Here is a 12,538-nt window from a genome sequence, read left to right on the forward strand (position 1 = left end):
CTGCTATTACTATAACATGTAAAGGTGGTGGTGTTTTCTTTTTTTTTTTATTCAACTAATTTTCTTATTGAATATGTCACGTTTTACATTATTCATTGTTTCCAAACATTTCACAAAATCTGGTTTTCCTTGTCAGAAATGATACTCTGTTTTCATGGCCTTGACAGATTTCATGACAGCTGTTGCAACTGTCATCCAATCAATGCGTGAGCAATATGATAAGCTGTGTCTTGTGTTTCAGATTGTGATCATGGAACACAAATCTATTATATGTGCTGGGTACAGCTGTATGCTGCACATCCACACCTGTGGTGAGGAGGTGACAATCAAGGTAAGTTCTCCTGACAGTTGCTTTTAAGAGACAGCACTCTTTGGTATATCAGTTGTTTGGAAAGCAAGCTCAGATCCTGGTAATTTTCGAGAAAAAAAATTCCAGGGTATATTCAGGGCAGTAGAGAGAATAGGGCAGCATCCATTATGCATGTGAATGCACACATATTGTACACATGAAAAAATAAAGAAGACTAAAGAGGATGTGCTCACTCACACAATCGCTTATTTGTGAACACATGCACATAGACCTGTAATTTCCGATTGTGGTTAACTGCTTCCTAAGTGATAAGTACTTAATTCATTTTTGTGGACTCACCCACGTGATTGTGATATTTTACTTGGGGACAGCCACATTCAAAAAGCGCGGATTTAATGTTTGTGAAAAGAGTGCTTTGTATGTCGGAATTAGTCTTCTAGCCTTGTACCTGTCTACTACGTATTCTTGTGGCTTTTCACTGAACTATTTAGATGGTATATTTATTGCCACAAGTCGGCTAGGAAGATATCTGCCTTACGATGTCTTATTGTGTGGTGGTGTGTGTGAAGAACTTCATCACATTGTGTTGTGTGTAGAGAACTGGGTCACATTACGTAGTGTTATGAGTAGATAATTTGGTCACAGTGTGTAGTGTAGTGTGTAGATAATTTGGTGACATTGTGTGATGGTGTGTGTAGAACTTGGTCACATTGTGTGGTGATGTGGTGGTGTGTGTAGAACTTGGTCACATTGTGTGGTGGTGTGTGTAGAACTTGGTCACATTGTGTGGTGGTGTGTGTAGAACTTGGTCACATTGTGTGGTGGTGTGTGTAGAATTTTGTCACATTGTGTTGTGTGTAGAACTTGGTGACATTGTGTGGTGGTGTGTGTAGAGAGCATGGTCACAGTGTGTAGTGTTGTGTGTAGAACTTGGTCACATGGTGTGGTATTGTGTGCAGAGAACTTGATTACATTGTATTGTGTACTGTGCAGAGAACATGATTACATTGTGTGGTGTATGTGAAGAACATGATCACGTTGTTTTGTGTGCAGAACCTGATCTGCCTGATTGACAAGAAGACAGGAGAAAAGACGGTGGTCAAGCCCCGGTTCATCAAGCAGGACCAGGTGGGCGTGGTCAGGTTTGAAGTGAATGCAGGAATGATCTGTTTGGAGACCTTCAAGGATTTCCCACAGATGGGCAGGTTTACACTCAGAGATGAAGGTGGGTTTGTCTTTCTGTTCCTTTTGTTTGTTTGGTGTTCATTGTTTAGTGGTAATGTTACATTTGAAACATTTTTGTTTAATGAAGAAAGACTGTGCGTGTGATTTAACGATTATTACAACTGATAGTTTTCCCACTTTTTATTTTTTAATACTCATGATCTGTAATAGCAAAGGCTGAAAGTTGAAGAGCATTAATTTTTTGTATGCATGGAAAAGAAATCTGATCATCAGATTTTAGATATGCTTTGTAAACTTTTATCCACAGCAGTTGCGGTCAGCTAATGTTGTGGTCAGCCTGAATTGTCAAAGTGCATTGGACCAGGCTCTTGCACAAACTGAAAATGATTTTACAGTGTAAAACCCAAACCCAATATTGTGGAATTATACTTTTTTATTTATTTATTTATTTTTTACAATAGAAACTTTGGATTTTTCAAGCAGTGAAAACAGTTCCTGCCACATAGTACAATAGTTTTATTTTTCAGTTATCATTTACTCTTCTCCACCGCTTGTTTAGTCGTTACTAAAGTGTGATATCAGATTGGAATTGCATTGAACTCTTTGTGACATCATAGTTGAAAGGGTTAAGCTGTGAGATTTGTGGAAAAAGCAGTGTATGTAGCTTATTCTAATAATGGTTTTTTTTTTTTGTGTTTTTTATTTCCAGGTAAAACAATAGCCATTGGCAAGGTTCTCAAAATTGTGGGATAAAAAGTGACCTTTTTTTTCGATACTCTAATACCTGCCAAATACATGAAGATTGAAATTGGTGATGCAACATGGTATCGAACCAACTTCGGGCCCTGACATCAGTCTGGCGAATAAATTATCTGCTGACTTCTTACCAACAACGTTTGGAAAGTACTTACCATCCACTGTGCATCGACCAGTCTGCTGCAACTCTGTGTGGTGCACAGGATGGCAAGGACTGGTGAAGTGTGTACAAGAAAGCAGAAAAGTAGCACACTACCACTTCTTTATTATGATTATTTATTATTATAGCCTTATTGATATTCCTGTGTGATTCATGATTTTGATTTTGAAATTCAATGGTTTTGGTTATTCACCGGTTATTCATTCCTTACCTTCATCCATACATTTCATTGTGATTGATTACGGAAGGAAGAGAGAGACTTTTGTCAGTGTGTGTTCCCCAGATGGTTGTGGTTGCAAATGTTTCTGAAGGTGTGGATGTTACATATTGACAGATACATAGTGGAAAGGTAATGATTTTCACTGATAGGGAACATTTCATGAGAAAGAATGTTACCAATGACACTGCTGTAGCTGGGTGAGTGGATGTTGTTCAGAAGTTTACCTTGATGTAGTTGGAACAGTTTCAAACTGTGCCTACAGTGGAGGCATTGAAATTGCATGCCATTTGGCATTACGTGTGTGTTCTTAACCATGTTTTGATGAAATCAGCCACTCTATGCTTTGGCATAATAATCGTTATTTCTCTATGTTCAGTATTCCAACAGATCATGGAATATTTTCCAAAAGCTTAAACACAGTGATACAGATTTGAACAATGAGCTCTTGTGTTTTTCATGCTGTTGTGATATAATAGAAATTGTTTACCTGTACTCAGGGCTTTTTGCATGAATACACATCCCTGACTCTTTAAAAATGGAAAGGATGCACTGCATCTGCAGGGAGTGGATTCCTAAGACTTTCTAAAAATTTCTAGAGAAGGAAGTCTTAAACAGATTGAAAATTGTGTACCTGAGTTTCAGTCTGATGCAATGATCGTTTGCTGCAGGGAAGAGTTGTTTTCCTTGGCCACTTCTTGAATTGGAAACTCAAATGAGTATGAGTGGAAGGTGTGCCAGTCAGTGCCTTTGTGTGTGTGTGTGTTGTAATGCCATTTTTATTGGAGTGTACTGAATTAGTGACCATCCTAAAGGTAGTATGGGACCTCCAAAAATTATGGTAGAAGAGTACCTGGTACCCTGAAGATTTATTTTTTCAAGAAGCCCTGACACTGGTTTGCTACACTGCTTTTATGTCAGATGGATGTTTTCCTTGAGACAAAGTTCCTATTGAGTACAAAAGCTGTGTGAAGACCCAGACAAGAAATCTTTAGCTAATGACAACAACAACAACAACAAAAAAAAAGAAGAAAAAAAAAAAAGAACTGTTTACCAGTGAAAGTGAGACACAAGGAAATTATTTCCCGATCTTGTGAAAAGCAAGGAAATTATTTCCTGATCTTTTCAGGCACATTAAAGAAGAATCAGGATATGTTTGAACTACTTTAATTCTGTCTAAATTCTCGTAACTAATATCAGTTTATATATAGTTTAAATAAAACAACTTGTGTAACATATTGGAAGTAAACAGATGTTAAAAGCAACAAAGTCATTTATATTTGATTCATTCCTTGTGGACCTTTCTTTTTTTAATTATTAAAAAAAAAAATAATTAAGAAGGTCCAGATTCTGGCATTCCTGAAAAAAAACTTCTTCAGTTCTTATGAACACATTCACTACTTGATACTGCTCTTTGATATTCCCATTGATTCTTGCTGCAACGAGAGAATGTTTTATGCCTTCCAGGACATGTGCAATTATTTACAAGCCTCATGTAATCATGGACAGTAAATCTATCCAGAAAAAAAAGGTGAGATGAAAATTAGGGCAGGCAGAAAAAGACATGGAGGTAGAGTTGCAAACAAATTGCTGGGGATGACGAGTTTCTTTACTTGATTAGGCAGGATCAGGAAATAGCCTCCATTTTCCCTTGATCATTGCAAAATAATTCTCACATCCTAGCCAGATTTTTCCTGATGTATTGAATAAATCCCTCTCCCTCTTTCTCTCTCTCTCTCTCTCTCTCTCTCTCTATATATATATATATATATATATGTATGTATTGGCAAGGGTAACGAAAAAGGATAAAAAGAGAGGATGTTCACTCATACATTGATTTCCTTAAAGTTGTCAAAAGTTAAAGAGATCGTTGTAGTGGAAAGGTTTACCTGTTTTATGTCATATGTCTTCTTCACGTGAAAGCTTCATTACAGAGTTAGATACAGTCAGGCATGTTTCTTGGGAGGGGAGAAGGGGGGAAAGCGTTATTCCAGGATGTATCAAATCATCTTGTGTTCCATTACTTACATTAAGTTATGATCACTGTATGATGAGTTTAAATGGGAGGGATGCCTAAGAAAGCATATGTGTGTGTATGCATGTAGGTCTTGGGTGGAGAATTTTTTTTTTTAATGTGCTCTGTGTTATAGCAAAGCACCATATCCTGACAATTTACTGGTATGACTGTATCTGTGATGTGTGAATAAAAAAATTGATTCTTCAAATTTTCTGGGTCTGTGAAAAATACATCTTGCTGATTTCTGTGAACATTTATCAGGTGGTATTCTGTTCATCCACTCGCTCTTTTGCTCATCCTTTCACTTGTTTTGTGTGTCCACAAGGTTAATAGTGAAATGTCAGCAGTTTTCAGACCGGGTGAGAAGAGAGCGGACCTTGAGGTTGACGTACATTTTTATTCTAATTCCATGCAGTTCATATGATTTGTGCTAGATGTTAATTTGAAGAAACTGACGATTAATTTGAATACTGGTACTTAATCCCTTGATGTTATTCAGCAGGGTGATTTATGATCGCTCTGCCCCCCAGCCATGCCCCATAGCATACCCACCTTCTGGAAATTCTGTGCTAGAAATTTCCTCTCTTCTGTCACCGTCTTTGTTTCTGTCGTTTTTCTATCTCCACTGTCGTCTCCTTTTTCTGCCTTCCCAGTCCATTCCCCTTTCTTTTTTCAAGCAAGCCTTGACACTTTTTTCTCTTTTCCGCAGTCTATGATGTACTATCTGTTTTGCTCTAGCGATTAGGTAGTGATATGTAAACACTGGGATTAGCATTAGCTGACCATTCTGCAGTGTTATTTGCCTATATGGCTTTATTTAATGGGTTTTTTTTTTTTTTGGCTTTGAAGTATGTTTTACCCTTTTTTTTTTTTTTTACAATTTTTTTGTAATCTGGGGATGATAAATGGAATGGCTGGTGTCCTCAGCATGGCCTAGTCTTATTTGCCATAAGGAGCTAAATGGTTGGGATACTGTGTCATGAACTTTGTTGACGTGGGTGAGCATTTGTATGGTTCGACAGTCCTGATATGGCCCTGTGTGGTTGGTTGGACTATAAGCAACAAGAATAAATAGAATAACCATGCCCACACTTCTACCCCTGATTCAAAGCTACAGGCGGGTGCTAGTGATCAGACATTTTCTAATAATTCCCGCTTTTGTTCGGTCTTTTTCTCTTCCTCCCCACACAACTTTTGCAGCGTAGGACAGTTGTTGATTTAAATGCAGATACTATCACAAAACGTTTTTCGTATATATACAGAGCTTAGCCATAGAATATAATGTCTCAGTATTTCATTCAAGGAATGATGTCATTCTTGGAAGTGTGCACTCCTGTTGTTATGGGCCAGAGGTTTGACAATTAAAACATATCTTTCTTTGACAGTTGTTGATTTCTGTGTTCTGTCCACTGTCTTTGCACAGGTTTGTGTGTGCCAGTAATCTTGCAGTTGCATGCAGTGATTAGAATCAGCATCCTCTGATCCATGTACCTCAGGTGCGTTATGCCCTCCCGTCCCACTTCATACGCTTATACGTGTGAAGAGAGAGAGAGAGAGAGAGAGAGAGAGAGAGAGAGAGAGAAAAGAACATCTACAAGCTATAGAAGGCATTTTTTTGTTGGTATTGAATGTTTTATATAAGGGGTGATGTGCCTTAGTTGCTGTAGCAGGGTATGGTAGATCTGATGATGTAATTTTCACACACACACACACACACACACACACATTCACACAAAATCAAACACACATGCTCCACAAAACCAAACACATGCCCCTGCTCACACAGACACACACAAAAAAAGCCTCCCTCTTTGCCACACACTGTTCATGGTCCCTACTCCTCTTGGACTGCTCTTCTTTTTCACATTTTTTGCTCTGAATGAGACATACTTTGTTAGTCAGTGCATTATGTAGAGCAGTCACAATGTGTAAATGCCCATTATATTGCATTATGTAATTTGCAAGACAGAATTTGCTATTGATATATATTTTTTGTCCTCTTGTCACAAGGGTTGGTATTACATAGGACTTAACATAATCTCCGAAAGATAACAACACTGAGATACTTAAAAAAAAAAAAAAATTTAATTGATTGACTTGTGCAGAATTTTGCAAGGGAGAATATTTTGTTTGATGCTCATTCCTTTTCACTTTCACCTTGTACAAATGAGCTCAATGTCAGAATTATTCTGCTGCAATACTAACATACAGTCAGTAACTTACAGTCTTCTGGAGTGTGGTAAAAAAAAAAATTGCTTGCTAGTTCTCTGTGAATGAGAAACACTTAAAACAGGGTGTTGCTAAAGAAAAATTGGATGGCTAAGTAAACAAGATTGATTGACTGTTATTTTTCTTTAATTCAACTAAAGACAGGTATTTTGTTTTGGTTACAGTTGAACCATAAAGGCCAACACATCCAGTACACAGATGTTGTTTTGTGTTAGTTTGAAACTAGTTTTCTTGAGACAGTACTGTGCATTTCATGTTCTTCGCATGATGATACTTTACACTTCTTCCAGTCAGTAGGTCAGACTGTATTTAAACAGCAGCATATAGGATTTCGCGAGTTGAAATAGTTATCCTAAATTGGTTGGGTCATTTGCATTGCCTTTTTGTTAAAAAAAAAGAAAAAAGGATTGTTTAGTTGTCAAGATGTGGAAGATGGTGTGTGCTAAGTTATGATTCCTTTGCTCTGCTCTCATGTTTTTGTATGTCATTGTACCAGTTATTGATTGTTGTGTATCTATCATACTTTGATAAAGAATGCAAGTGATTCAACCTTAAAATTATTCGTTCTGCATAAAAGCGATGTTCATAGTTTAAGATATTAAAGAAATCAGTAGGTAGATATTGTTGAAATATTTTGCATATGTGTGTCATAGAAGCTTTACTGTTGTAACTGGCTCATCACTTCTTTCTAAGTGCTGAGATCATCAAAAGAGAAAGAAAAAAATATTGTATGAATGTGTGTATGTGTAACGAAAGTGCACATCTGAGTGAAATTTGACAAAGTATCTCAGGCAAGTATGGATAATAATCGAAGTTTACTGTGTAGGCATTACATATCTAGTCTATCATAGTCTTGATTTGTTACTGCCAACGTAGGGCCTTTCTGTTGATGGAAGATTAACTTTGGTCCTTCTCTATCAAGGATCTATTGATGCACAGAGAAAAAAAGAAGACAGTTTATCTATGTACATCTGAACTCACACTGTGTTCATTTTGAAGCAGTTTCCTGCACTAAAAATGTCATATATTCTTTATAAGCAGTATTGTTGGAACAAGATTGAATGAGACATTCAGCCTTTCTTATTTACATATCATTGGTTTAAAATGCAATGGGTAATACTGTGACATTGCTTGTTTGTCATCACATTCTACAGGAACAAGGATATTTGGATCAAATTTCTACTGTTCCATTTGTGATTGTTTGATACTGAATTCTCTGTCATATGCATTTTGAAAGATGACTGAAATTCACGAATAAACAAAATAAAAACACAATGCACTTGCTTGTATGACCTGAATATGCAAAGGGTGAATAACTATCAAAATTTTGTTCAGTTTTGATTTTTTCAGTGATCAGAAATTCCACTGATGTATATATATATATTTTTTTTGTTAAGTGTTTTTCTTTTTCTCTTTTATTGAATCCGGTAAATGATTTCAGATAAATGTAGATATGTTGACTACTTCAATCTAAGTTGTCCCCTCATCTGAATATGTTTGAATCAAAAGTTAGTCAGCAGACAAAGATACGAAACAGATTTTGTGGGGCATATATATATATTTTTTTAATTGTTGCTTTGCCGTGGTCTGTACAGTTGTTGTGGGTGTTATTTCACAGAGAATTGGACATACAGCCTTTGGAAGTCCAGGTCTTTGTTGCACAAGGCTGATGGACACATTTCTTAGATGCTGTCTTTTTGTTTTCTAATGGCTGGAAGCAATAAACTACTTTTACCTATTTAAGATAGGTTTGTGACCAAACTGTTAGGATGAATCAGTCACAGAAATTATGAATTTGCATGTTGATCAATGGTGCGTTTGGTGATTTTTAAAGTCATTTTCTCTCAGGTGACATTGGGGAAGGGAGACTGATAATTTGCCTTGATAAATTTTGTTCTGCTCTTCTTCTAATCCATGCATTTTTTTTTTCTTAATAAACTTGTGCCTGTTTCATGTCAGGTGATTTCCAGTAGATGTTGTGCAGGTTGTATCAAATTTCTTTCACTTATGACTGTTCTTTTCATGATCTCCACAGCTGTTTTGATTGCTGGTAGTTGTTCACAGTAATGCTGGTTTTGTGGTCTGAGACGCTTGTGCCTTTGTCAATAAAAGGTTTCCTCACAGCTGGGCTATATTAGGCAACAAAGATACATGTTAATGAGGCCTTCATGATCAGATTATCTTTTTCTCTGATGACTGTTGCTCGTCTTTATTATTTATTATTATTATTTTTTTTATAATTTGCTAATATATTTGTATATATTTTTTCTTCCTTCCATGAGTTAAACAATTGTTTTGATGAGCTGAAAGACTACTTGGTACCAGCATAACCTTCATTAGATATTTAATGGTGTGTTTTGATTTTTTTTTTTTCAGTGCTGGTTTTTTTAATATTAGGGGAATTAGAGCCTGTTACCAGCAGAATCAGTGATAATGTTTGTTGTCCTGAACAGCCTGAGACTGAACTCTCATTGCAGGGAACATCAGTTGGATTGGAATCTGTCAATATGATTGAAACGACATATTTCGTTGCCAGATCAAAATGATATAATTAATATACTGACTTGAGCTTGAACAAGCAATCAAAAAACAATATTAAAACACCATATCCCTCCTGATTCATCAGAACCCATGAATGGCTGGACGCATTCTTCACTTTATGCAACAAAAGTAAAGACCAGTGTAGACAATGTTTGAACATAATTGTACAAACAGAACTTTGTCAGCAAATCGCTTCATGACTGTAGTTACTATATGTTGCTTGGATCTGGGAGTGAAACCTGTTTTGATCAAACTGAGACAGCCAGAAGTGCCTGAGATTCATCTGCTTCACTGCATGAAATATATTTTGGTCAAGGGCGCATGCAGCCTCTTTCTCTCATTTGGATGTCTGTACATACCTAAGACTCTTGTGTAACTGTTCCAATACCCAGCACTGAATAACTTGACCTTTAAACTTAACTGTATGTTCATTTGAGAAGAATGTTTTGTGATTTGGATGCAAAAAAGCAACAATTTAATTGGCAAGATATGAGATAGATCCTACCAGACAAATAAAACCAGTTTCCATCAGTGAAATGAGCACCACACAGGTGCCATCTGACCAGATAGATACTCTTGTCAAATGCTTACTGGACAGCTGTTTCCCCCAAAAGTCTTTAAACTTGGACAGATTGATACAGCAATGTTACAGTTCGATCAAGCAAGGTGTGTTCTGACTTTGCCGTCTACAAATGAGTGAAAGATGCACAGTTTGCTCCTTGCTTTGTATTTTGCTTACTTGTCTGCAACAGAACAGGCAGACTGTAAACATGCTGTTCTATTTTTTTAATTTTTTTTTTATATATATATTTTTTGCAGACTGATTGTGACAGATGAGGACTATAGTAATTATCATGCGCGTATGTACATGCACATGTGTATGAGAGCATGTTTGCACATGAGAGAGAGAGAGAGAGTATTAAGTATTTGTGCTCTTTTGATACTCCCGCTCCCATCCCCTCTTTCTTTTTTTTTTTCACTTCTGAAGTTGTACTTTAATCTTATAAGGATTTTATGAACAGCAGTTCTCCAGGTGTAATGGCTGAGTGTTTGTCATATCTCCAGATCTTGTAATCTGAGGCCCAGATTCTTCAGAAACAAGATCAGAAAGAAAAAAAAATTCCATAGTCGTTTCCAGGTGTGTGTGTGAGTGAAATACTGGAATCTTTTCCCTGTTTCAATACTGGTGTTCATTTTAACATATTGACATCGCAGTGGGCATTCTTTGATAATTACAATTTCATGTTTTGTCAGAATAACATGAGTGTATATGTGCCGGTATATGTGTGTGTGTGCATGCGATGTTTAACATCTTGATTGGAAGGATGATGTATTTGCATGGCTTTGTTTTCAAAACAAATACGAACCAGTGAGCATTGATAAGATGTGCTTTAAGCGCAATATCAGTGACAACGAATGTCTTAATCCAGTTGTTATTACTAAGGCAAACAGTTCTGTTGCCACTAACATCCAAGGACTAACCTTACTGAGCTCTCTTTAACCAAAATATTGTTTTCCCCAAAGACAGCTGATGAAGTGACAATAAATGCATTGTCAGAATCATATGAACAAGTAATAAACCAGTTAACATCACAGTCGACTGGGGTTGTTGTTTCTGTTAAAGCATGTATACTGTTGGGTTTGTTTTGTAAAAGTTGTAGTCGGTTTATGTAAAGTTGAAAAATAAGATCTGAAAAGGCCCCGAATCTCTTTCAGAGTCTGTTCCATTAAAAATCCACTCAGCTGTAAAGTCCATCTCAGTCTTTCAGCCAGCCTAAACCGAGGATTGACAAGAAAGAAGCAGTGTGAGGCAAACTGCAGCATGACAGTGTAAACATGCCGTCCCTGAAGCAGAAGCTCATTCCACTACCACTGCGACAACGACGAGCCCGCCCAGAACAGCTGTCCCAGATGATCTGTAGGACACAGTGCAGACATGCAGGATTCCTCCCAAGAACAATTCGGGACTTTCACTGCGTTGACGGCCACAATCATCAATTTGATTTTTACGCCGTTATTGTTGGGTTGCGATGAAAGAAAAACAAGCTACAGAAAGTGACAGACCTATTAGTGAGAATGAAAACTTATTCCTGCTCTAAGTGGGTTCTCCGGCAGGCTGGGACGCCCTGCCTCTGACACCTGTAGAGGCCAATACCACTCGCACTTTTGTATCGAAGGTGCCTCAGTGGCTGCTAAATGATAACTTTTTTTTCTCCTGTGAACCACCACCAAAGAGAGAAAGAGGATTTAGGTAATATATTTAAATCTTGGTGTAGGGATCGTGGATCAAGGTAGCAGAAAATAACAGGCTGGAGCTGTGCCGGTTGGTGTTTTTCCCGGAGAGCGCTTCGCAAGACGGAGTGGTCCAGCATAGATACTGTGGAATAAAGGTCTTTTTTTCTTCTTCTTTTTTTGTTGTTTTTTGCAGAGTTAGTGCCTTTTCCTGCAACCCCCCCCCCCCCCCCCCCATGTAGTGACAGAATAATCAAAATGTGATTGTGGTCACTATACGGAAGGAAGGAATGTAAAACAAAGCGACCTATTTGGAAGACAAGAAATGGAATCCGTTTAAAAGTGGGGCAAAATTCAAAGAAGTTCAATGATTTCCAGCAGTCACTGTACCGTCAAAAGAGGTGGTCTGAAGCTTCCATGTGCTTCGTGAGTTAACTTTCAATCCACCTGAAGAACTATTTTCTCCGTTCTGAACATTGTATTAATTCGTTTGATTTCACGTGAACATATTTTAATGAAGTTTCCTTAGAAGAAACGAGTTCTTGCTCTCGTTAGCGTCTGTCATTTTGTTAAGTTTAATTGCGTGCTCATTGTGAACCCACCATCCTTCTGGCATGGCTGACCCAATTCACAGAACGGTCTTTTCTCCCTTTTCTCGGTCTTTGCCTGCCATTCTCGAGTCCCGAATGTCTGTCTCTCTCTCTCATTGAGAATGGGCACACGTGCTCAGGAGGACTTGAGATACGGTCATCAAACAGCAGTGGCGAAGATCGCGGTCGACAGTTTGTGTGCACGATAATTTCAGCAGGAAGTCGAGAGCCGCACACAATTTTTCCGACAGGCCTAATCACATTTGCTGTCGCGTGCTTCCATTAAATCTTCGGCACTGTC

General features: G+C 37.6%; 1 protein-coding gene across 1 annotated transcript in view; it reads left to right on the forward strand.

Annotated features, from left to right (window-relative positions):
* LOC143284932 (eukaryotic peptide chain release factor GTP-binding subunit ERF3A-like) overlaps positions 1–11,008 on the forward strand; it is a 36,855-nt gene extending 25,847 nt beyond the window's left edge. Inside the window, exons 13-15 of the mRNA XM_076592092.1 lie at positions 242–331; positions 1,364–1,535; positions 2,205–11,008. Of these exons, the coding sequence (XP_076448207.1) occupies positions 242–331; positions 1,364–1,535; positions 2,205–2,248 (306 nt within the window). The 3' untranslated portion in view covers positions 2,249–11,008. The remainder of the gene's footprint in view (positions 1–241; positions 332–1,363; positions 1,536–2,204) is intronic.
* The last annotated feature ends 1,530 nt before the right edge of the window (positions 11,009–12,538 follow it).

This window comes from Babylonia areolata, chromosome 1 (genome assembly GCF_041734735.1).
Source record: "Babylonia areolata isolate BAREFJ2019XMU chromosome 1, ASM4173473v1, whole genome shotgun sequence".
Taxonomy (NCBI): domain Eukaryota; kingdom Metazoa; phylum Mollusca; class Gastropoda; order Neogastropoda; family Buccinidae; genus Babylonia; species Babylonia areolata.